Consider the following 26,420-nt stretch of genomic DNA (forward strand, 5'->3'; position numbering starts at 1 on the left):
CAAAAATATAGCAATAATATACATAGGCATAATATAATATAAATAACAAAAGTGCAATAGTTTCAACTCGCACCATCTGTTGCCAACTCACTGAAGGTGGTTGACTGGTAACTGACCCACTGCCTTAAGGAGAGATATAAGAAAGCCTGACTGCAATTTCCCAAAACACACCTACAGTCCTTCTGGGACGATCTCCTGTGGAGAGAAGAGAGCAAATTAAAGCTTTTTGGTAAAGTACACCGTGAATATGTCTGCAGACAACAACATGAAGCCTTCGAATAAAAGAACACCTTCCTCACAGTCAAACATGGAGGATGTTTAAAGATATTTTGGGGTTGCTTTGCCGCCTCTGGCACTCTGTGCCTTGAATGTTTGCATGACATCATCAGATCAGGAGAAAACCCAAGCATTTTGGAATGCAATGTCAAACACAGTGTCAAAAAGCTTGGTCTCCATCAAAGATCATGGGTCTTTCAATAGGACAATAACCCCAAACACTTCAAAAAGCATCCAGATCTAAATCCAATTGAAAACCTGTAGAGCTCTGAAAACAGCATTTGTGATGCGCCCTTTACATCTGAGAGAACTGGAGCAGTTTGCCAGTACAGAGGTACAGGAAGCTCATCCATGTTTATAGGAAGTGCTTTATTGCAGCTATTTGCTACCAAATGTTGAGTCTAGGGTGTCAGTAGTTTTGTCAATGCCATTTCTGTTTATTTTTTGACTTAAAATGATCTATTAGGTAAAAACAAAAATAAATATTCTGTAATAGTAACAGTGAAATAAATAACTGTGGAGACTTTATACTTTTGTCAGTTTGTCTATCAACGTATTTTTGAGACTGTGTGAGCTATTGAAGAAAGTGCAAGGGTGCCAATATGTTTGGCCATGACTGTACATATTCTAAAGGATCAACAAGAATAGCAAGTTTGTCAAAAGCAATAGTCCATTGCATCAATTAGTCAAATGTAATATCCAAATGCTCTCTGATGCATTTTTGTTTGGATAAAGAACCGTGGAGCACTACGGGGTCATGTGTGGTTATTATAACCTGTGGCTATTATAACCTCCTCCTTTCCCAAATAACGCTCTATTCAGAATGTAGGCACATATCCCCTATAGGGCTCTAATCAAAAGTATTGCGCTCTGTAAAAAATAGGGAATTCCATTTGGAATTCAGACACAGTCTATTCTTAGATTGTCCTGTCTTGAAAACAATCACAATTTTATGCTTGATAAATAAGTGAACAGAACCACTAAATAATATATGCATGGGATATGTCATTATCTATAACAATGGTTTGACTTGAGGCTTATGTTACAGGCAGTAAACTGTCTAGTGTCTATTGTGTGGGTGAAATACCCAATAAAATTGATAAATTATGCATGTGATTATTCAAGTGTTTCAGTGGTCACTGAATAGCAAAGGGGCCAAGGGGGCAAATGAGGCCACAGCACCAAATAATATGAACTATGTCGATGTATGGTGTGAGACGGCGCTACAGTAAGAAGCAATTTATCATGGGATGGCCCTGAGGTCGAGTGCTTGAGTGCTTTGAGGTGTGTTCCTCGATGTTCACAGTGTACTGAGGAAACATTTATAAATAGGTGTGTGGATAGACTGTGGAGTGAGTGTGACAGTAAGGCTTTTGTGAGCTGTGGACGGGCTATAAGAGCCAGGCCAGTAGTTGTGTTGCATGTGAACAGGTAAAGTTTGTGTTGGTTAGGACGCGTGGACCCTCCCAGAGGCTTTTCCTCCAATAAGAAGCGAAACCAAAATTCGCGCAGTTCTCTCCCTGCTCTGACGAGTGAGCGAGGGAGCCAGAGCCAAGACAAAACAGTGGCGGGTTGAAGTAAAACGAGAACCGTGAGGCCATGCTGGACCAGGACAGTAGACTGTTGATTAATTAGTGAAATAGAAGGCCCTGTAACCTAATACCAAGTTCGGGTCAGGACACTAGAAGCTGAACATATCGAATGCTAGCTACCTGTGGATTTGATCAAGGACAGGTAAGTCGCATGCTTCATTGCACGATGATTCCTCACCCTTTCTATCTTGTTGGACATATTTTAAAACTTTTAAATGGAGTATGCATAGGGAGTGTTTATGGTCGCGTATATTTAATTGTATGGAATTGACAGACGAATTCAAAAACTATAGCCCAGCTTTGGCATTTATAATGTATGACCCGCAGTCAAGCTGGCAGTGGTCGAAGGTCCGTCTTGAATAGGCTAAGCTGCTCTCTTGCTACCTACTGCATAAAACGTGTCCTAAGCTTTCTCATGCTGCTATTTGGTGTTTAATTCAACTGCCGGTGATTATATTGAGTGATCACTTAAAGATAGGCCTACATTTGAATAGGCGAACCTATATCTGATTGTAATCAGGCTGTTGCAGCCCTGCAAAATTATGGTCTAAAACAATGAAACCGCTATGTCTCGCGGCTTCCATGCCCTGTATCAGGACAAACCAGCCACAGATAAGTAGCTACACAAATGACAGGCAAACCAAAGTAAACAGACCATTTTCTATTTTACTGCGAAGTCTGTTTACATTTCCCCTCGAACGAACGGCAACGAGGCTGCCCGGCTGCTTTGCTTCTGACAGCGAGAGGATAGAGCGGAATTACTCAGCAATTGCCTACAATTGGCGGAAAATTGGAGCCCTTCACTGCATAGGCAGACCAGAGGAAGCTGAAGTCGACTGCTTCTTCTGGTGCCAAGCAGGCAGCCTGAGTGCGCAGTTACGGCGGGGGGTAGAAGGGGGAGAGAGGGGATAGCCTGGCTGCCTACATCTTTACAGCTCATAGCTTTCTGATGCGGCAAACATTTCGAAAGCATTGACATTATAAATATATACTACCCTAAATTGGAGACACAGACGCGTCAGGTTTATTATTGCTTTAGAGATCAAGGTGATATTTTTTTCTTGAAAATTAATCGGTTTTTCGTCCTCGCTCTGAACCTCAGGATCCAGTGCGAAGCTCATCGGTTTCCCCGGACCGTTACTATCGGACCCTCGCGCTGCTGCGCATAACTTCTGAAATGTAAACAGAAGGGTTGGATTTTAACTGCTTGCACGCCCCTCCCCCTCCCGGGAGAACCGAGATGGATCGGGTAGAGCCGGACCGGGACCAGGAGGCGGCGGAGCCACCCATCCACGGCATCCACGGGCCGAATCGGATCAGGCCCTCATCATACCGTGCGCTGCGCAGTGCAGTGTCAAGTCTGGCCCGGATAGATGACTTTATCTGCGAGAAGATTGGCTCTGGGTTCTTCTCAGAAGTGTTTAAGGTCAGTTACTTATGCATCCAGGTAGGTAAGGGCCATACTATGTCCTAATATTAAAGTGGGAAAGCAGGAGTGCTAATATAAGATCAGTTATCACTTAGGCCAAAATATCTTAATTAATATGTTCACCTATAGGCAGAAAGCTCCCAATATACTGTTGATATCCTTATTTTTTTATCAGAACCTTTTGTGAATATGGGTCCAGAACAGCTCAACCTACTGTGTGATAGGATAGAAAACATAGAAACATCCATTTGGACATCTGAGCGTGCGATGTGAGGTCTTGACACTGAGCATGAAACATGATGACCGTTGCCGTTACCTGACGCCATCCTTGAATACAGTACATTTTTACATGCTGGAAAATTCCTCTGAACATGCAGGTGGTGTAGCTACTGAACCAGGTAAGGGTTGGAGAACTCTGTAAGTCTGACCAATGTCCTTTCAAAATCAACATTATGGCTTCAGGTCATATATCACTACACCAACCAAACAGGAGTAACTGTACATTCAGTGCTCTGTGTTATTGGACAGAACCTTGTCCAGCTTCCTCTCCTGTTTCCTTGGACTAGTCCTGCTTCCTCTCCTGTTTCGTTTGACTAGTCCTGGTTCTTCTACTATTTTCACTGTAGTATAACATTTAGTGTCCCCAACCCAGCCCAGCCCATATCGTGTCCTGACCTGGAAAAGGCCCTGATATTAAAGCATTTAAACAAGGAGGCCAAAGGTCGGGCCAAATTCTGGGACCTAGGGTTATCTTCAAAAGCTGACATGAGTACAGTTAATTACAGTTAACCATAATTATTGCAGTCATAGTTGTTCTGGTTAATATTGGTTATGGTCATGAGTAAGCTAGCAGGACTTAATATTAGACCTGTCGTTAGAGCCAGAACACAACCGTTCAGTCTGTCACACTCTGTTCCCTTTAAATAACCTCTTCTGGGACCAGGTCAACACCAGTTAATTATATGGTATTGCTATGGGAAAATGATACAGTAAGCCCTTGGTGACGTAACTCTTCACATTGTCAGGCAACTCTGCCCAGCGAGTGTGCCCTTTGGATGTGGATAGCAAATGCAAATTACTAGATTTTTAGAAGGGCTAGCTGTTAAGATGCCACAGGTGATTGAGCAACCTGCCCTTTGATAACTGAATATCAACGCAAATGTGTTACTGCACTGATTACATACTGTATGAGTCCCAGTCTAACTGATGGAGAGTTCCGATAACATGGCACTGTGTGGTAATGGAGGCATAAATGATCCTCACAACTGTGTTCTCTCTCTCTCTCTCTCTCTCTCTCTCTCTCTCTCGCTCTCTTTCTCTCTCTCTCTCAATGGATGCTTTTTCACTGGACTCGGTCAGGCAGTCATTGGCATTTGTATCCTTTCACAATGCCATTGTGCAATGTGTAAGGAGTTAGACGTGTCAAGACAAACCCTTCAGGTGGTGCTTTTTCTGTTTCTCTTTAATATACTTCAAAAGTAACGTGAAAGAGAGCTCCTTAAACCTACCTGCTGTGCTATTGGCTAAAGTACTGACGAGTCACCGTCAGTAGAGGCAGGCAGGAACCCTGGTGCTTCTCTCTGTCGATATAACTGAATCAAGCTGTTGCATTACAAATGAACAGGATGTTCTTGCTATACAAATGAACTAGAATGAATAGTGATTATTATGGTTCTGGGGACGAAGTGAACACTTCCAATTAGATGCTTCTGTTCTAGTCCTTTTATTTCTATGCGGAAGGAGCCAGACCTGGCTGAAGTTTCAAAACATTCCTTGTCAAGGATTAAGCAATGGCACAATAGTAATGATGATAATTACATGTATGAAAGTCCCTTTCGTTGTATAAGAATAATTGTATAATTACTACATTTAAGTGCTTTTCATTATGCTGTACAAGTATTCTTTTATCTTGTTAGACACTTACAAATTATTCTGTATTATTGTGTTTTTTTTATACGTATTTATTTTAACAAAACAAATGTTAGCATATTGAAATTAGTGTCTAGGGGGTGATAAAGGTGTGTATTAAGGCCTCTATTAAAGGTCACAATGGTCTGAACAACCCTGCGAGTCAGGAAGAGACTTTCACAACTGTGTCGCTTCAAAAAGCACACTCCTTCATCTTTTGGAGCCAGGTCCTTGGTTCATGAAGTAGTTTGCCGTTGCTTGACCGTAGGGTGTGTGGAGGTTAAAAGGGACATTTGGCTTGACCGTAGGGTGTGTGGAGGTTAAAAGGGACGAGCAGAAGAATGTAGGCAGGTGTGAAGCCATTTAGCCCTTTTCAGACCAGGAGGAGTGTTGAGTTTGTTGTTGTTGTCATAGGGGAGTTAAATGTGTTGATGTTCTAAGTCTTGTGGCTAGGAGTTTTCCACAGTCAATATTGACTCATCCTTGTAATGACAGTACAAGCACCAGTTGCCACTATTAGGGCCTACGCAGCAGTCTGCTGGGGGCTGTTCATCACTGCTAAATGTTTCACAAGGGATTTCTTTTTTTTGCACTCAAAACAAGTTTCTATTGTGCAAACTGTAGTGGTGCTTCTGTTTTGGTTCCTAGTTTACACACCAGGAGTGGTGGGAGGCTCAGCGTGCATTTCCCAGATCACTCTTCACACTGTCCACACAACTGAAATAAATTTGTCATTCTTTATTTAGTAATTCTTTGTTTAGTTCCAATCAATACAGTTCAATACTTAATAATTGTAATAATAGTTAATGATTATAATACTGGTTAATAATTTTTCTAGTCACATGGGACCTCTGGTTTATAACTGTTATCATAGTTTTGATGTCTTCAGTATTATTCTACAGAATGCAAAACGTGTGTGTGTGTGTGTACTTCATGCAGAAGCTTCAAGGCTCTCACTCTCTTGATTTCTCTGTTGCTCCTTCTCTACTAAATTATGATGATGCTAGGTCTGTTGTCTAGTTGAAATCGCTTCTGCGTTTCCACAGAGGACATTACTGACTCAGAGGTGTGTGAGATTGACAGGCTGGCTTAAGCTTTGATGGGCGTGGCTTTCCTCTAGGGTCCTGATGTCAGTGCTAAACAGAGGTCTGTCAGAGGAGAAGAGAAGGCCAGTGGACATCCTGCCCTTTTGGAAAGAAACAACAGTCCTGAAGAGCTACTTCTTAAAGAGACTTGAGACACGCGCACGGGGACACACCTATCCATAACTGACTGTCGTCCATGTGTTTGTAATCTGTGACGAGGGGGAGGAGCCTGTGCCAGTTTTGACTTGAAGCTCGGCACGGGGACTTCTCTAGCACCACACTTTCCCGGTCCTATTGTCTCTCCTCTCTCCAGTCAGGACTTGCTCTCCTGTCAACCATGCTGTTTCTGGCTGTGTGTTCCTTGTTGTTTTCACATGAGTTCACATGTTAAAGACTACGCTATATATATACACTCTCTCACACACACACACACACACACACTTGCTTGGTGTTCAAATACAAGTATACGTAGCGTTTGGGTAGGAAAAGGGTCCCGCTCTGACTGTGTGTGCTGTGTTTACACGCTCTGTTTCCCCACACGTTGGGTTGTGTGTAAGGAGCTTGTTGTCCCAGCTACACCCCGCCTCCCTGGCCCCACCCCCGGCAGCAGGCTAGGTAAATAAACAGACCAGGAATGTGTTGGTCTGGCACCACACTGAAGCGGGGGAGTAATTGCCTAGGTCTCTTGATCTGTGTTGATCTCTTGATGTAGTAATGTTGGATGTGACCAATGCGATGCTACACTGCTCCCTAATGAGGGTGTTTGTGGAGGTGTGACTGTTCAGGGGGACTGGTAGTAAAGGCCAGAGAGGGATGGGGGGGGGGGGGTCGAGGGAGGGGTGAGGGGGTATAGAGGGGAGGGGGTACATTGGAATTTTCATTTGCCATGGAAGAGAAGAGAGCTTCTTTTGATCTCCTGGAGCTGCATGCTCCTGCATGCTACAAGGCCTAACGTAATCGTGCGTGTGCGCGCACACTTCTGTGTCAGGTTGTGGTCTAGACACTGGGTCTTGTTCTTTCTGGAGACTCGTCAGGGCTCTCCAGGAACGGTCAGTTTGGGGGACCTGAACCAGGGCTTGTTTACAGAACGGGAGAGAGGATAAAGCGCTAGATGAACGTATTTGTTGGCATAATCATTTCCACAGTGTTTCGATTTACACCGGCATGTTCGAGACGTATCGCGCAGGATTGTGGCCACAAACCGTGGGGGAAATGGGCCGATATGAGTGCGCACTGCAGAATTGTCTTCCCTCTTGTAAACCTAAAATTCTCTATATTGAAAATGTGATGCGTGCCACCTTGGAAGGTAGCACCCAGAACTGTCTATATCTGGAAGTTCACACAACAAAATCTTCTTCGATATGTCTCGGAAAATAAAGCGCAATGTAAACAAGGCTTTAGCTAGTACCTCTACATGAATCCCCTGGTCTGGAACATCAAGACACAAGAGGTAAAGAGATTCTCATTCTGAGAAGAATCTCACTTTCATTCTGATTAATCTCATTATGATGTGTCAGTGTTATAAATCTGTAATATTATTCAATATCAGCAATGTCAATATTACTATCTCATTTCACTTGGCTATAACCATCGTACCACCCCCACCAACATAATTATGAAATACTTTTAAAAGGTTTGGATACACCACAGTACCAATCTAAATGTGTATGTCTATATTTCTAAAACTTAGATCTGCTTTCTACAGGGTTCAATATGACAACTTATTTAAAGTTCAAGGATCTTCTGACTTCCATTTTGATAAAATACACTTGACCTGAGCTATATATACAGTGGGGAGAACAAGTATTTGATACACTGCCAATTTTGCAGGTTTTCCCACTTACAAAGCATGTAGAAGTCTGTAATTATTATCATAGGTACACTTCAACTGTGATTCACATCTAAAACAAAAAATCCAGAAAATCACATTGTATGAATTTTAAGTAATTAATTTGCATTTTATTGCATGACATACATCAGAAAAGCAGAACTTAATGTTTGGTACAGAAACCTTTGTTTGCAATTACAGAGATCATACGTTTCCTGTAGTTCTTGACCAGGTTTGCACACACTGCAGCAGGGATTTTGGCCCACTCCTCCATACAGACCTTCTCCAGATCCTTCAGGTTTGGGGCTGTCGCTGGGCAATATGGACTTTCAGCTCTCTCCAAAGATTTTCTATTGGGTTCAGGTCTGGAGACTGGCTAGGCCACTCCAGGACCTTGAGATGCTTTTTACGGAGCCACTCCTTAGTTGCCCCGGCTGTGTGTTTCGGGTCGTTGCCATGCTGGAAGATCCAGCCACGACCCATGTTCAATGCTCTTAATGAGGGAAGGGAGGGAGGGAAGGAGGTTGTTGGCCAAGATCTCGCGATACAAGGGCCCCATCCATCCTCCCCTCAATACGGTGCAGTTGTATTTTAATCCATGACGGTGTAGTGTGTCACTAATGGTTTTCTTTGAGACTGAGGTCCCAGCTCTCTTCAGGTCATTGATCAGGTCCTGCCGTGTAGTTCTGGGCTAATCCCTCACCTTCCTCATGATCATTGATGCCACACGAGGTGAAATCTTGCATGGAGCCCCAGACTGAAGCAGATTGACCGTCATCTTGACCGTCATCTTGACCGTCATCTTGAACAACAGTTGTTGCCTTCTCACCAAGCTGCTTGTCTATTGTCTTGTAGCCCATCCCAGCCTTGTGCAGGTCTACAATTTTATCCCTGATGACAGCTTTCTGGTCTTGGCCATTTTGGAGAGGTTGGAGTCTGTTTGACTGAGTGTGTGTACAGGTGTCTTTTATACAGGTAACGAGTTCAAACAGATGCAGTTAATACAGGTAATGATTGGAGAACAGGAGGGCTTCTTAAAGAAAAACTAACAGGTCTGTGAATTCTTACTGGTTGGTAGGTGATCAAATACTTATGTCATGCAATAAAATGCTAATTAATTATTTCAAAATCATACAATGTGATTTTCTGGATTTAGATTTCGTCTCTCACAGTTGAAGTGTACCTATGATATAAATTATAGACCTCTACATGCTTTGTAAGTAGGAAAACCTGCAAAATCGGCAGTGTATCAAATGCTTGTGCTCCCCACTGTATATATGTGTATATTTATCTATGTATATGTATGTATGTATGTATGTATGTATGTATGTATGTATGTTTTGCCCATTAATACCAAGGTTGAGAACATATTTCTAAATATTTATTTTTTGTTTTTAGAAATTTGTGCCTTTTTATTGAAAATGTAAAATGTACACTCACCTAAAGGATTATTAGGAACACCATACTAATACTGTGTTTGACCTCCTTTCGCCTTCAGAACTGCCTTAATTCTATGTGGCATTGATTCAACAAGGTGCTGAAAGCATTCTTTAGAAATGTTGGCCCATATTGATAGGATAGCATCTTGCAGTTGATGGAGATGTGTGGGATGCACATCCAGGGCACGAAGCTCCCGTTCCACCACATCCCAAAGATGCTCTATTGGGTTGAGATCTGGTGACTGTGGGGGCCATTTCAGTACAGTGAACTCATTGTCATGTTCAAGAAAGCAATTTGAAATGATTCGAGCTTTGTGACATGGTGCATTATCCTGCTGGAAGTAGCCATCAGAGGATGGGTACATGGTGGTCATAAAGGCATGGACATGGTCAGAAACAATGTTCAGGTAGGCCGTGGCATTTAAACGATGCCCAATTGGCACTAAGGGGCTTAAAGTGTGCAAAGAAAACATCCCCCACACCATTACACCACCACCACCAACCTGCACAGTGGTAACAAGGCATGATGGATCCATGTTCTCATTCTGTTTACGCCAAATTCTGACTCTACCATCTGAATGTCTCAACAGAAATCGAGACTCATCAGACCAGGCAACATTCTTCCAGTCTTCTACTGTCCAATTTTGGTGAGCTCGTACAAATTGTAGCCTCTTTTTCCAATTTGTAGTGGAGATGAGTGGTACCCGGTGGGGTCTTCTGCTGTTGTAGCCCATCCGCCTCAAGGTTGTGCATGTTGTGGCTTCACAAATGCTTTGCTGCATACCTCTGTGGTAACGAGTGGTTATTTCAGTCAAAGTTGCTCTTCTATCAGCTTAAATCAGTCGGCCCATTCTCCTCTGACCTCTTACATCAACAAGGCATTTTCGCCCACAGGACTGCCGCATACTGGATGTTTTTCCCTTTTCACACCATTCTTTGTAAACCCTAGAAATGGTTGTGCGTGAAAATCCCAGTAACTGAGCAGATTGTGAAATACTCAGACCGGCCGTCTGGCACCAACGACCACGCCACGCTCAAAATTGCTTAAATTACCTTTCTTTCCCATTCTGACATTCAGTTTGGAGTTCAGGAGATTGTCTTGACCAGGACCACACCCCTAAATGCATTGGAGCAACTGCCATGTGATTGGTTGATTAGATAATTGCATTAATGAGAAATTGAACAGGTGTTCCTAATAATCCTTTAGGTGAGTATATTTAATGTGCATAAGTATTTAATGTGCTCAAGTATTCAGATCAGTTTTTCAGTACCTTGTAGAGGCGCCTTTGGCAGCAATCACATATTTGAGTCTTGTTGGTTCTGCCTCTGCCAGCTTTCTCCCATCCTTCCTTCAGTCCTGACCAGTCTCTCTGTCTCTCCTGCTAAGAAACAACATTACGATGCACGATGCTCCCACCACAATGCTTCACCGTAGTGATGGGATTAGTCAGGTGATGAGTGTTGCCTTGTTTTCGCCAGACAAATTGCTTGGCGTTCTGGCCTAATAAATCGATTTTGGTCTCATCAGGACAGAATATTTTTCCTCATGCTCTGAGTCCTTCAGGCAGCATTTCATATGCCTTTTACTTAGGAGAGCGTTCCATCTAGACTGATGGAGTTTGATGAAGTGCTGCAGACATGGTTGACCTTTTGCCCGGTTCTCCCATTTCTACAGAGAATCTCTACAGAGAATCTCTATGAGTGACCATTGGGTTCCTGGTCACCTACCTGACAGAGGCCTTTCTTGACAGGTAGTTAGTTTTACCAGACAGCCAGCTGTAGGTAGAGTCTTGGTGTTTCGAGAACTTATTCCATTTCAAAATTGAACCAACTGTGCTCCTGGGAACCTTTTTAACCTTTTTTAACCTTCCCCATTTCTTTACCTTGACGCAATTCTTTCTTTAAGGTCTTCAGAAAGTACTTTGGACTTTATTAGTTTGCTTTTTCTCTGACATGCACAGAGAAATGTGGGACTTCATGTAGACAGGTGTGCCTTTCTGAATCATGCATTTGCCACAGGTGGTCTCAAGTAAATTTTTTGAAGGGGCTAAGTGTGAACAGGGTTGGTGTTTGTTCCTACCCTTAAAACCTACCCTTAATCCATTCTCTTAACCCATATGCTTAACCATTTGAAAAGTAATATTCAGTGAGTCAACCAATAATTATCTTCTAACTTTAGGGCAGATCTACCTCAAGTACATCCTTGTAAAACTGCCAAATCCTTATTGGTACAGCGTAAGAAATACTTCCCTTATCAACTATTTTAATGAGCGATCCACTTATTCCAATGGCAATCACTGAAAGGACATAACAAATTGACTTTTCAACTGGCAATCAAACAACTCAAAAATCCACATGAACTTCTTTAAACTAGCTTTATCAAATAGCTTTGGATAGGACAGTGGGTAACAACGACCAACAATAAATTCCCTAACACTAATGAGGAATCATACCTGGGAAATCAAAACCGAAATCAAAGTCCTTGGAAAAGGGCAGAATGCAACAAAAGGCATAGAGGATGGAAATGATCAATAAAAACTGAAGATCGTTGTTACCCTCCCTGGATTCGAACCGGGTCTCCCACATAAGAGACTGTGTCTTTAACCACTAAACTGCGGAGCTACATATCTGCCAAGAGTTGGTATGGCGATTCAGCATTAGATCACTAACATTAACTAACACTAACGAGACAATCCTGTAGCCAGCTAAGTTTTTGTCTATCCTAAACAAATCTAAATATATAATTTGAAAGTCAACCAGAAAAAGTCGCAATATAACAGTAAACGTCCTATAACCTAGCTACTGAAGGTTGTAGCCAGCGAAGTGTTTGTCCATCCTGAACAAATCCTAACATCTGCCAGGACTGTTTTTTTTTAGGCTTCCTATAACGTAGCTACCGAAGGTTGTAGCTAGTGAAGTTTTTGTCTGTCCTGAACAAATCCTAAGGCATAATTTGTTTTGACTGGGATGGGAGTTTTACACGGGAGCTGTTGCTCCGTAGTCCATCTGGCATTCCTATTCTTGAGGCTTATGAATGGTTTGCACCTTGTGGTGAACCCTCTGTATTTGCTCTTGTCTTCTCTTTATGGTAGACTTGGATAACAAAATGCCTAGCTCCTGGAGAGTGTTCTTCACTTGGCTGGATGTTGTGAAGGTTTATTTCTTTACCATGGAAAGGATCCTATGATTATGCACCACCGCTGTCTTCCCTGGACGTCCTGGCCTTTTTGTGTTGCAGAGCTCACCAGTGCGTTCTTTTTTCTCTCAGAATGTACCAAACTGTTCATTTGGCCACTCTCTGATATCTCTCTGATATAATTGTTTTTTTGCAGCCTAAGGATGGCCTGTTTCACTTTCATTGAGAGCTCCTTTGACCGGTTGTTGTGGGTTCAGAGCAACAGCTTCCAAATGCAAATGCCATACCTAGAATCAACTCCAGACCTTTAACCTGCTTAATTAATGAAGAAATAACTAAATAGCCCACACCAATCCATGAAACAGCTTTTGAGTCAGTTGTCTGATTACTTTTGGTCCCTTGAAAAAGAAGTGGCTACACATTAAAGAGCTGTAATTTTATTGACATTTTAATGAGTGAAATAAGTATTTGATCCCCTCTCAATCAGAAAGATTTCTGGCTCCCAGGTGTCTTTTATACAAGTAACGAGCTGAGATTAGGAGCACACTCTTAAAGGGAGTGCTCCTAATCTCAGTTTGTTACCTGTATAAAAGACACCTGTCCTCCGAAGCAATCAATCAATAAGATTCCAAACACCCCACCATGGCCAAGACCAAAGAGCTGTCCAAGGATGTCAGGGACAAGATTGTAGACCTATACAAGGCTGGAATGAGCTACAAGACCATCGCCAAGCAGCTTGATGACAAGGTGACAACAGTTGGTGCGAATATTCGCAAATGGAAGAAACACAAATGAACTGTCAATCTTCCTCGTTCTGGGGCTCCATACAAGATCTCACCTCGTGGAGTTGCAATGATCATGAGAACGGTGAGGAATCAGCCCAGAACTACACGGGAGGATCTTGTCTATGATCTCAAGACAGCTGGCACAGCTCCAAGAAAACAATTGGTAAGAAAGCACATGTACAGGCCCGTCTGAAGTTTGCCAATGAACATCTGAATGATTCAGAGGAGAACTGGGTGAAAGTGTTGTGGTCAGATGAGACCAAAAGAGAGCTCTTTAGCATCAACTCAACTCGCCGTGTTTGGAGGAGGAGGAATGTTGCCTATGACCCCCAAGAACACCATCAAACATGGAGGTGGAAACATTATGCTTTGGGGGTGTTTTTCTGCTAAGGGGACAGGACAACTTCACAGCATCAAAGGGACAATAGATGAAGCCATGTACCGTCAAATCTTGGGTGAGAACCTCCTTCCCTCAGCCAGGGCTTTGAAAATGAGTCGGATTTCTTTGTTTTTATTCGGTCTCACATTGTTCAAATAAACCAACCATTAAAATTTTTGACTGATCATTTCTTTGTAAGTTGGCAAACGTACAAAATCAGCAGGGGATCAAATAATTTTCCCCCTCACTGTAACTGTATCTGTTTATGTTCTCTTATTATCATCTTTGTGTCTCTCATCCAACTGTCAGTCTGCAGTGTTTTGCTAGAGGTCACAATAACTCAGACTTTGTCATTCTCAGCCCGGCTCTCGGCCGATGACGAACAGGCCTGCCCCTGACTTTTGTGCTCGCCCGCATGTGTGTATGTGCATGTCTCATCGTCTTGTCATGGTTGTGCTAGTTCGCGATCGCGTCGTGATTCGGCGTCTGTGTCTATGAGAGTCCGATCATTGGACATCTCCGTTTTCATGTCACTAGAATGCTGATATCACACCTACTTCCTGTTTAGCCGTGATCGTGGAATCCACACACTGGAGCTAGTTTCACACCACATCGCCATTGGTAATATTTCAGCCTGTGGCCACTGGACACCAACCTTTGGCCTTTATTAGCGGCAGCGTTTATTTGATTAGAAATTCTGTATGAGCACGAGACCCAGCGGCGTGCACGGATAGCCAAGCCCTAACCAGATACAGTTCACTTCTGTTAGTTCAGCACTTGGCTCATGTCTGCACTATGCTGTGTAAGTGTGATGTGTGGGTGTGTGGGTGTGGGTAAGTGCGCCCTGTCTCATGTAATTCTGCTGGTCTTTAAATCTCTGCTAATGTAGTTAAATCCTGTTGAAAGATGTCGTAAATCTGATGGAGGAAGCGGCTACGTAGCTCTTAAAGGAAGTGCTGTCATGAATGTCTAAGGGCACAATACATCAGCATGCTTGTGTACATGAACTGATTTTGCTTTGTCCAGACCGATACTGTAAAAATTAGGACATTTGGCCTCATCTTTATTGGACTTGGGAATTGGTTTTGGGTTAAGGGTAGGGCTTAGGTTTTAAGTGTTAGGTTTAGGAGTTTGAGGTTTTGGTGGTTAGGTTTAGGCTTAGTTTTAAGGTTAATTTATTTTTAATGGTACTCAATTGCTAGTCCTCACAAGGGTAGTAAAACCTGAGTGTGTGTGCTCCTTTCATCCGTCTCTGTGGGACTTTGTGTGCCTGAGGGAAATCACATTATTTCTAGAGCCCCTATTTGTCATGGAATGTATTTCAAAGTGCTTAAAATAATGTTATGTGAGATAGAAACCGGACATTAAAATCGTAAAACAAATGAATGTAAAGAAAGTGTGTGTGTGTGGTTTAGGGTGGTCAAAGCTGCTGCTTCCAGTGTGCATGCACTGCTCTAGCGTGGGTTCAAATCCTCCAGCCTCCTCTTTGTCCCTCTATCCACGCAATGTATATACTGTATAAAATATACAACCCTGTTTCCAAGAAAGTTGGGACACTGCGTAGAATGCAAATATTAACAAAATGCAATGATGTGCAAATTCCTATAAGTAACTGAAAATAGAACAAAGGCATTGTATCACAAGTTGAAACTGAGAACTGAGACCCGTCCTCTTCTGGCTGTGCTGGGTGAATATTTTAAGTTGTAATAATTAATAAATGCATGTGGGCTGTGTCCAAAGTCTATAAAACATAATCCAGGTCAGAAGCATGACCAGATGGACAAGGATAGGGGCAACCCGGGGGGCAATCGTCAGAGTGGCAGCTGGAATTGTCAGGTGTCCTCTTGATCTGCAACACAACCAGGAGGACTTTGGACAGGGACAGCAACATGTCTTACGAGCCTGGTACTCTGGAGGTGTGGGCCAAGACCTCATGCCCTCCTACGTTCATACGGAGAAGGAGACAAGGAAAATTTAGAGAGTGCATTCCATAGATTTACAAGGATTTACAATGGAGGAGGAGAACTGACCCTACCTGCCCGGCACAATAATATAGCATCCCTCTCTGGGATGCTGTTTTTATACCCAATCATGTTACTGATCTGTTGCAAATTTACATAATTAGTTGTGAGATGTTCCACCAGGTTTTGTTTTGCATTACACTACTTTTCCAGTCTTTTGTTGCCCCTGTCCCAGCAATGTGTTGTTGGCAGGAAAATGGGAATATATTTTTCCAGAAACAATAACATTTCTCAGTTTCAACATTTGATTAGTTGTCTTTGTACTATTTTCCATTGAATATAAAGTTTAAAGGATTTGCACATCATTGCATTCTGTTTTTCTTTACATTTTACACAGCGTCCCAACCTTTTTGGAAACAGGGTTGTATAATCTGGTCCAATCCATAACCTACAGTGCTTCAGAAAGGATTCAGACCTCTTCACTTTACGTTTTGTTGTGCTACGGAATGAATTTGTAAATGAATACATTTATTATTTGTCCATCAGTATACACATTATCCCCGATAATGACAAAGTGAAAATGCCATCTTAGAAACATTTTCAGTTAATTGGCATTATATCTACAAGGACAGTTTAGGTCACTATTTAGTTATGAACTACTTTTACTTTGTAATTTAATTCTTAATTAGGAACTTCCCAAAACTGGTGAATACAACCAAGTACTTTTTCTTTGTACTTTTACATCTCTGTCCTGTATGCTCTGATTCAGGACTTTCTCTGTATTTTGCTCTGCTCATTCTTCCCTCAATCCTCATCAGTCTCCCAGTCCCTGGCGCTGAGAAGCATCCCCAGAACTTGATGCTTCCATCACCATGCTTCATAGGGATGGTCAGGTGATGTGCGGTACTACATTTCTGCCAGACACAGCACTTGACTTTCAGGCCTAATAGTTACATTTTAGTCTCATCAGAATGTTTTTCCTCATGCCTTCCAAAGAAGTGGCTATTGAATGCCTTTTACTCAGAAGTGGCTTCTGTCTGGCCACTCTACTATAAAGGACTGATGGAGTGCTGCAGAGAGTTTTCCTTTAACGTTCTTTCGTCTCTGCAGAGAAACCTTTAAGCTTTATTGAAGTGGCCAATGAGTTCTTGGTCACCTTCCTGATCAAGGCCATTTTTGCCCTGTTACTTGGTGGGATGGCCAGCTCTAGGAAGGTTCTTAGTGGTGCCAAACCTTTTCTATTTCACGGTAATGTATCACAGTATACCCCTGGGAACTTTCAGTGCTTTTGTATTTTTCCTGTAACATTAATTTCCCATATCTGTGCCTCAACACAATTCTATCTCAGATGTGTACAGAGAGTTCCTTGGACTTGATTGCTTGATTTTTGTTCTGATAGGCACTGTAAAGTGTGAGACCTTTATATAGACAGGTGTGTGCCTTTCAAAATCCTGTCCAGTCATTTGCATTTTCCACAGGTAGACCTGTTCCTGGACTGCCACTGTCCTAGATCTTTTCTCCTCAACTCCATTTGTGACTAACCTGATATTTTTTATTCCGCTAGTAATTAGAATCAGGTGTGCTAAATTAGGGTGTCTCTATTTTGCTCTCTCTCGCTGTCTTTAGGTACAGCACCGTATCACTGGCCAGGTGATGGCTCTGAAGATGAACACTATGGCCAGTAACAGAGCCAACATGCTGAGAGAGGTCCAACTGATGAATCGCCTGTCTCACCCGAACATCCTCAGGTCTGTCGGTCTGTCTTCAATGTAGACTTACTGCCCATTTTCACATGAAAGGTTTGGTCAACAAATGTTTTGTCAGTATGCTTATTTGAACCATGCAGTTATAGCACATTTTCATGAACGTGTATGATGACCCTGTTATGATCTTCTATAACCACCGTTCTGCTGTCCTAGGTTTGTGGGAGTCTGTGTCCACGAGGGTCAACTGCATGCACTGACTGAGGTAAAAAAACAAACGATTGGAATAAACAGATAAACAGATTTAAGTAAACAGATTTAAGTACTTAAATAATAATAATAGATTTGGGAGGGTGCAGGTAGCCTAACAACGTGTCAGTGACCAAAACTGAAAAACATCAATTGACAAGATAGAAATTGTCATTTTGTTCCTGGCCCTGACAGTTAACCTTAAATGCTCCCAGGCTATTGCTGAAAATGTGTTTTTACCTGTTAAAATCTGGGAGGGGGGGGGTCAGTATACATACGAGGGAAAACCCTTCATTGCACGGTCTAGACTCCCGGTTGAGCAAGCAGCTTGATAAGAGCAGCTTGGTTAGATGCTAACTACATTTCATTGTACTGTACTTGTACTGTTCAGCGACAATACAATTGAATCTAATCTAAGGACCAGAACAGCCTTGGATGTGTTTCTGAAGACGTGTATCTCGACATTGACAGTCCCATAATAAGCTGGGTGTTGCTGCGATGGAGCCGGGACAGCCTTGTGCTTCCAGACGCTGACATGGTCACCGTGCAGATTCCTGTAGCTCTGTTTCGAATTAGACCAGGCTAAGTGAAGCAGGACCGTTTGAGCGGCGCACGTGTGTGTGTGCGCGCGCGTGTGTGAGGTTGTCTTGGTTACAGCGCAGTCAGCTCGTTTGAGTGACGCGTGTCTGAGTGTGCCGTTGTCGTGGTTACTTCCAGTACATCAACGGCGGGAACCTGGAGCAGCTGCTGGACAGTGACCGGTACCTGTCCTGGCCGGTCAGGATGAGCCTGTCTTTGGACATCGCTAGGGGACTGCAGTACCTGCATAGCAAGGGCATCTTCCACAGAGACCTCACCTCTAAGGTATGGTCCGTGCCTTTACACTGACACACACGCGCGCACACGCATGACAAACACACGTGCACGCGCTTGTTTTACAGTACTTGTGAGAATTTTTTGGGTGAGCACTATTGATTTCCATTAACATGTTGTCCATCTTTCTTAACTTTAAGTACTAAAACCCTGTTATGACCCTAACCTTAATCGCCATGGGTTAATATAGTTGTGATTGGACTTCACGACATCTGGACTTCACAACTATAGTAGTACACATGCGCACACACACACACACACACACAGGCTGATTAATATGAATATATGAACCATGTGAAGGAATACGGGCCTTGACCACTGTCTTTCATGTCATCTGTCCTGTAGAACTGCCTGGTACGCTGGGAGAGCAGTCAATGTACTGCTGTAGTGGGAGACTTTGGCCTGGCAGAGAAGATACCAAAGTACAGGTCAGTAGAGTCCATATCATCCAACTGTCAGTCCTGATTAGATATCACACCTGAATGATCTCTCTCTCTCTCTCTCAACCTGTCTCTCTCTCTCGCTCTTGCTCTCTCAACCTGTCTCTCTCAACCTGTCTCTCGCTCTCTCTCTTGCTCTCTCAACCTGTCTCTCTCTCAACCTGTCTCTCGCTCTCTCTCAACCTGTCAACTCTCTTTTTCAACCTGTCAACTCTCTTTTTCAACCTGTCTGTCTCTCTTTTTCAACCTGTCAACTCTCTTTTTCAACCTGTCTGTCTCTCTTTTTCAACCTGTCAACTCTCTTTTTCAACCTGTCTGTCTCTCTTTTTCAACCTGTCTGTCTCTCTTTTTCAACCTGTCTGTCTCTCTTTTTCAACCTGTCTGTCTCTCTTTTTCAACCTGTCTGTCTCTCTCTCTTGCTCTCTCAACCTGTCTCTCTCTCAATCTCTCTCTCGCTCTCTCTCAACCTGTCTGTCTCTCTTTCTCAACCTGTCTGTCTCTCTCTTTCTCAACCTGTCTGTCTCTCTCTCTCCCTTTCTGTGTCTCTTCAAGTCTTGCTTTTTTTGTCTCTCTCTTCACGTCACTCACTCTATCCATCTTGCTCTCTACTTTTCCATCTTTCACTCCCTTTCTCCTGGAGAGTCAGGTGAGACAGGGTCAGTGATAGATAGTTGGACTATTCACTACAGACGCACTCACTACAGACATCCCAATCTTAACCATTATGTGGAAAGAAAAAACACACTGACCCTAAGTCATTATCTAAGGGGGTATGGGTGGGTTTATGTCATTATCTAAGGGGGTGTGGGTGGGTTTATGTCATTATCTAAGGGGGTGTGGGTGGGTTTATGTCATTATCTAAGGGGGTATGGGTGGGTTTATGTCATTATCTAAGGGGGTGGGGGTGGGTTTATGTCATTATCTAAGGGGGTGTGGGTGGGTTTAAGTCATGGGTTTATGTCATTATCTAAGGGGGTGTGGGTGGGTTTAAGACATTATCTAAGGGTGTGTGGGTGGGTTTAAGTCATTATCTAAGGGGTTATGGGTGGGTAGAAATGCTAGGCTGGTACAAAATGTGCCGCTGTATGGATTTGTCCATGCCGTATTTGCCGCAGTGTTATGTTGATGTGTGGATTTTGCACCGTTATAAAGCGCTACGTTAGCGCCTTGACCTTAATTGCTAAAGGACCTTAAAGGATACTATAATTTCGGGAACCTCATTGCTGCTATCCCTACATTCAGTTGCAAATGCTACACCTTTAGATGTGCCTAGATTACACATTTAGAATGATAATTTGTACTTGCATTTGCCTCATCGCACAACTGTTCATTTCCCCCTTGTAACATACATTATAATTTAAACTTGTATTTTTCTGCCCTCCTCTACTTGCCTTCATTGCACATTTAGAATTGCAATTTGTACTGCATTTGCCTTCCTTGCGCATCAATACATCTGTAATATACATTCAACTTAATTCTTGTAAATGTTTGCAACTCTTTTATTTGCAGTTCTGGTTAGATGCTAACTGCATTTTGTTCTACTGTACTTGTTCAATGACAAAGTTGAATCTAATCTATAATTTGGCTAATGAAAACACATGTTGGGGTTTCCTTTTTGGTTCCAACATAAACAAACGCACGCACCACACACACATGCTTCCTGTAAGCAAAGTGGAGGACAGAAGAGGGAAGACCATGTGGAAGTGGTCTGTCTCCTGTTCCCCAACAACACAGTCAGTTAGGGGGCTTCCCTCATCTTTTGGACATGGTTTTGACTGAATATGTCGGATGACTAGGTGAAAACTGCTTTCTGCAAAGTATTTTGGGTGGCAGTTCTGGTAATACAAGCTACCTCCTGTCACCTCAAAAAGAAACGTACAAGAGTATTAAGAAAGCTATAGAATGCATTCATCAACCAGTTGTAGTGTTGGTGTCAAGTAAAAAGCCACAATGCAGACATCACTGCCCAAGTAAATAACCAGATGTCTTTATGGAAATAAAGTCTATTCTTTTTTGGGAATGTTTTGGTATTTTATTTGAAGAATGGTATTGTGAATTGCATTGTTCTATAAGGTAGCAGTTACTTATATTCATTTTGGAATACTGTAAGCTTCTACCTTAAGACCCTATCTGTTAATGGTATTGTTCTGAAATTTACTGTGTTTGTGGCATTTGGCCTAATACACAGCTTACTAAAGGGACAGCACAACAGAAACCCATTAGTTAACTCCTAAACATAAATAATTACCATCCTCTGGGCTTGTAATCCTTAAAATATGTTTTTTATTGCAATAAAAAGGAAAAAAGAAATCTACCCCTGTAGGCTATATACTTCCAAAAGGTTCAATATACCGTGATGTGGTTTTCAGGCCCATACTGCCCAGCCCTATAAGGAAGTCTGCGTTAGGAACTATTAGTCATATTTAAAGCAGAGGATTTTCCAAAGAAGTCACCCACTTTATATAACTTCGTCTGATGAAGGGGTGCATCAGATGTTTACCCGCTGCGATGACGTGAATATTTAATCTGGCAGGTTTTAGACACATGCGCACGCGGAGAGAGACTCTCCAGATGTAGATTGTTTATGATGCTGACATTTACACAGACGCAATGTTATTTGTGTGCTTTAATTGTCTCCGCTGCTCCCTCGGGAGTCACTGAACTGCTAACTGTAGACATCGCCCATGCCTCATTTAGTCACGGATCAGCTCCATTTACTCTGACCTTGTTGGCGTTGCAGTTACTTTCAGGTTTAGGCTACCCGTTAGTTAGGTTAAGTTTAGGCATATGTTAGGTTATTGAGGTGAAGGTTAGGTTACGTGTAAGGTTAAGGCTATGGTTAGGTTTAGGGCTAAGGAATAGGGAAAATGGACTTCTGGGTCAGGGTTGGGTCTCAGTTCCGATGAGGATAAAAACTGAATGTGTCTCTGTGTGTGTGTGTGTGTGTGTGTGTGTGTGTGTGAGAGAGAACAGTCTCTTTGTGGGAGAGATCGAGCAAGGAGAGAGATGAAGGTAGTTTAGGAAAGCTCTCCAAATAAGGTCAAAATATTCCAGTGCACTGTGTCTCTCTCTCTCTCTCTCTCTTTCTCTCTCTCTCTCTCTCTCTCTCTCTCTCTCTCTCTCCCCCCCCACCTCCCTCCCTCCTCCCTTGCATCCCATCTCTCCCCAGCTGATCTTCCTCCGTCCCCCTCCCCAGGGGTGTTTATATTGAAAGTTGTGACGTCTGCCTGCGATCCATGCTTTTCCTTCGCCCTCACTTGCCCCGGCCTGGCTCAGACTCCCTCTTTCTCTCTCAGCCTCTATTACTTGTCTCTATTTAAGTAACATTATGGTCTACAGTGAGATGGAAATAGAACAGGGAGGAAGTGACTCTCAGCTGTGGTCGTGTGTGCGTGCGTGCGTGCGTGCGTGTGCGCTTGCGTGTGAGCGTGTGCCACAGTAACCCTTTAGACTGCTATTGTGAAATCAACACATGCTAGGCCAAGTCTCACCATATATAACCCTTCCTTTTGGGAACTAGAGCATGATGATGCTAGCTTGTGTGTATGTGGGGGGGGGGGGTAGTGTGTATGTCCTGCTGTCCTTTGTGTGAACTGTCATAATAACCCCCCCCCCCCTCCCCCTTCAGTGAGGGGACAGACCAACAGCCCTTGGCCGTGGTGGGCTCCCCCTATTGGATGGCACCAGAAGTACTCCGGGGAGAACTCTACAATGAGAAGGTAGACTCCACAGTCAGGCAAGAATAATAGAAGGAACTATCGGTGGACGTTGGTAGTTTATGGTAGAAAGCTTGTCTTCCACCAGGTCTTCTGAATACCTAACTACCCTGTAGTCCAACCTGTAGCTGCTAACCTGACACACTGTCTCCTCCTTGCAGGTAGATGTATTTGCATACGGCATCATCCTGTGTGAGGTCATCGCTAGGATCCAGGCCGACCCTGACATCCTCCCACGCACTGAGGTATGATCAAGACACATGCAGACACAGAGCGAAACGCACATGTTTATGGGTGGATATTGCAAAGAGACTGTCTCCTCCTTCTTGCTGTTGTAAAAGGACTATTTCTCTTTTTTTACAAGCTGTTGTTAGATGTTTCTACAACCTGATCTTAGATGTTTCTTGAATCTATGGACAAAGAGAAATTTCAGCAATAGAAAACTTCAGTAGATTTTTGCCACCTCTATCTAAAAAGTAATAGAGGCATGTCCGTCTTGTTTTATTGAATTTTTTGAGTCTGTGAGTGCTCCTGACTGACTTTGTGTGTGCGCGTGGCTAGGACTTCGGTCTGGACGTAGAGATGTTTCAGCACATGGTGGGAGACTGCCCCCCTGCCTTTCTGAGCCTGGCTGTCACCTGCTGCAACGTAAGACACACACACACACACACAGTCATTTTGTCTGTCTTCCTCTAAATCTCTTCTACCTGTTATTGTGTCCTAATGGGACCCTGGAGTATTACCATACTCCTTTTTCTCCTCTCTCTGTAACCCCCCCCCTTTATCTTTCTCTTTTCCTCTATTTCTCTCTATTTCACTCGCTCAGATGAATCCAAAGTGCCGTCCGTCGTTCTCCGAGATTGCGATGGACCTGGAGAGAAGAGAGGCTGAGAGGACGCAAAAAGCCCAAACTGCAGTCAAGGGTGAGTCAGACGTTTGCCTGGGGGGTAGGGGTACTGAGTACTGCTCTCTGAAGAGAAGGACTTCACATACATGGATGAATAACTATTATGCATATGTTTCTCAGGCCCGGTCTCAGCTCATTGCCAGCCATGTTTCTTTTTCCTTGACTTTCTTCCTTTTTTTCCCCCCGCTTGTATATTTTTCATTCTTTTTGTGTGTTTTTTTCTCTTGTTTCTTTCAGCATCTCCATCTCCAGAACTTGGCCCACCGCGGAGGCGCTCCCTTTGTCTCCCTGGCGACCCTCGCCTCTGCCGCAGCAAGTCAGACATGCTCCCTCCGGCTGTACCCCAGGCCTCCACCCCTGCCACGCGGGTCAACCCCTTCTCCCTTCGGGAAGACCTGAACGGAGGCAAGATTAAACTGTTCGACACGCCCAGCAAGTCTGTCATCTCCTTGACATTCACCTTACCTCAACCCCCAGACACCTGCACTGACCCATTGCCCTCGAACCGGGGGGGGGGTGGAGGCGTCTCACAAAGAACTGGCCACAGACGCTGCTCGTCCCTGCCTCCTTCGGATCTCCTCTCCTCCATTACCAAAGACCATACGAGAGAGGAAATGGGCGTGTCGCCGCCCAAAATGTACACTGGGAGAGGTGAGACGAATGTAGAGGAAGAAACCAAGGAAGAAGAGAAAAGGGTGATTGTGAAAGACTTGGACAAAGAGGAAGATAAGGATGTGGAGATGAGGAAGAGCTTCCCGGGTGATGACTCCGGGCTTCCTCTCTATCCGGACACCCTTTCGTTGGAACAGCTGAGCGAGGACCAGGAAGACGAAAGCGACCAGGAAGTTGAACCCATGGACTGCACCAGCTCCCCCGACACCCCAGATGACGCTCTCGCTCCACTCTCTTGTCTCCCGACTCTCCCATCTGATTCCGAACCCTCCCCACCGACCTCCCCAACATTCACCAACCGCTGGGGCAATGTTCCTCCAATCTCCAACGGCCCTACCAGCCGGTCCCCCCTAGTCTCCCCGCACACAGACAACAACAACAGCTCAGCGGCGGTCATAGGCCGACCTCTTGGGTGGGGGGGTACCAACGGGTACAGCTCGCCCCCCGGAGGATCCGTAGGGGGCTCTCCCTCTCCTTTCGGATCCGGTTCTTGTCCCTCGCCGGAGCAGGAGGAGGTGATCTCGTGTCCCGGTTGCTGCCTGGCGGGACTCCGGTTCCCCTTGCTATGTTTCCGTGCACCCCCTCGCCGGAACCCCTATAAGAACCTGAACGGGAATGGGGATGGTAGCGGGGCCACACAAGGGCTGCTCTACAAAGGGCATAAGGGGCTACCGTTAACCCCCAGCAACCCCAAGCCTGGTCCTGGCTTAGCCCTGCCTGGACCTCAGACATAGACACCGAATGCCCCTTACCACACATCTAGGATCAGATTAGCCAACCCGTACCCTGACCTTATTCTTTAGCAGGAGGAAGACTAGAAATGGACCTGGGAACAGTACTTAGTGGATACTTCATAGCTGCTGGTAGGGGAGTTCCTGCTATGCAGTAGCCTTTGACGTTTTGCTGCCCTCTGCTGGACTGAGGGGGTGTTGACTGTAATAATGCTGTACTGCAGGGGTCAGTAACAGCCAGCGGTTTGAAGAAAGAAAAAAAAGAAGATTCAAATCACCAGGAATTCAAATAAAATGTTTTTTTATTTTAGAAATCTGTTCTCTATTACTTACACAAATAAAATGAAAGATGTTATGGGAATGTTTCAGTATAATCAAGATATTACATTATTCTCAAATACAATATAGTTTGGGCTTAGTCATGGTAAATTTTACAGTGTACAAACACTGAACATTTTCTGTTCTGGACCCTTCCGCTTGGACACAAATTAGCAAGTGGCTGAATCTAGTTGCTTACCCCCTGCTGTCCAGTGTAAGCCAGTGTAATGCTGTCACACAACCCCATCACGGATGACGGCTGATACTTTCCGTTAGCATGACGACAACGCCCGTACTGGTCAAACACATATATTTAAATGTTGCTTTAGTATTGGACCAATCACATGGGTTATGTGTCATCTTCCGGTGCGCCTGCTGTGTGGCTCCTTACCGGGCAGCTGCAGCTGTAAATGCTGGTGCTTTTTTGGACGGATGGGTTTCATTGGTGATGTTGATGTCACCACGATGAGGGAAGACATGTTGTGAAAAGTGTTATTAAACGTTCCGAGTTATTAACGTTTCTTTATGGATTTCTGAATGCTTGAAGGCTTAGTAATGGATGGCTAAATAACTGCACGGTGCATCCTGGCCATGAGCAGAGAGAAAGAGGCGCGTGTGTACTGATTTGTATGGTTTCTTTTACAGCTCTCATGGATCTCTGACACAGCACTACTATTGTTTATTATGACTTGTTATGGTTTCTGAAAATGGGCGGTCAAAGACCTGCTTCAACAAAGAGATGTACAGATTCGTATTATTTAAAAATGGCATTGAATAAAAATATGTAATGGAATGACTGTCCTGGGGGATTTCCTGTCATTAATATATATCATTCAGTAGTAGTGGGTGTAAACCCTTGAACCACGTAAGTTAGAAAATGGTTAGTAAAGACATGGCATTTGTACATCTCAGACTGATTAAACCTAGTCTAGGACTAAAAATAAATTCCCCAACAGATTTTTCCATTGATCTAGATTTTTTTTGGTCCAGGCC

General features: G+C 43.7%; 1 protein-coding gene across 1 annotated transcript; it reads left to right on the plus strand.

The window, feature by feature from the left end:
* The first annotated feature begins 1,718 nt into the window (after positions 1-1,718).
* On the plus strand, positions 1,719-26,231 carry tesk1 (testis associated actin remodelling kinase 1). The gene is made up of 11 exons (XM_010887675.4): positions 1,719-2,010; positions 2,971-3,294; positions 17,445-17,566; positions 17,738-17,786; positions 18,488-18,634; positions 18,989-19,071; positions 22,712-22,802; positions 22,961-23,044; positions 23,361-23,447; positions 23,626-23,722; positions 23,944-26,231. The coding sequence occupies exons 2-11, from the start codon at positions 3,109-3,111 to the stop codon at positions 25,110-25,112; spliced, it is 2,115 nt and encodes a 704-aa protein (XP_010885977.2). The 5' UTR covers positions 1,719-2,010; positions 2,971-3,108; the 3' UTR covers positions 25,113-26,231.
* Positions 26,232-26,420: the final 189 nt, after the last annotated feature.

The sequence above is a fragment of the Esox lucius genome, chromosome 24 (genome assembly GCF_011004845.1).
Source record: "Esox lucius isolate fEsoLuc1 chromosome 24, fEsoLuc1.pri, whole genome shotgun sequence".
Taxonomy (NCBI): domain Eukaryota; kingdom Metazoa; phylum Chordata; class Actinopteri; order Esociformes; family Esocidae; genus Esox; species Esox lucius.

Coding starts and splice junctions, on each gene's coding strand:
- tesk1 (XM_010887675.4), top strand. CDS start 3,109: ATGGATCGGGTAGAGCCGGACCGGGACCAGGAGGCGGCGGAGCCACCC. Junction 22,803..22,960: donor GAGAACTCTACAATGAGAAG/GTAGACTCCACA, acceptor TCCTCCTTGCAG/GTAGATGTATTTGCATACGG. Junction 23,723..23,943: donor AGCCCAAACTGCAGTCAAGG/GTGAGTCAGACG, acceptor TGTTTCTTTCAG/CATCTCCATCTCCAGAACTT.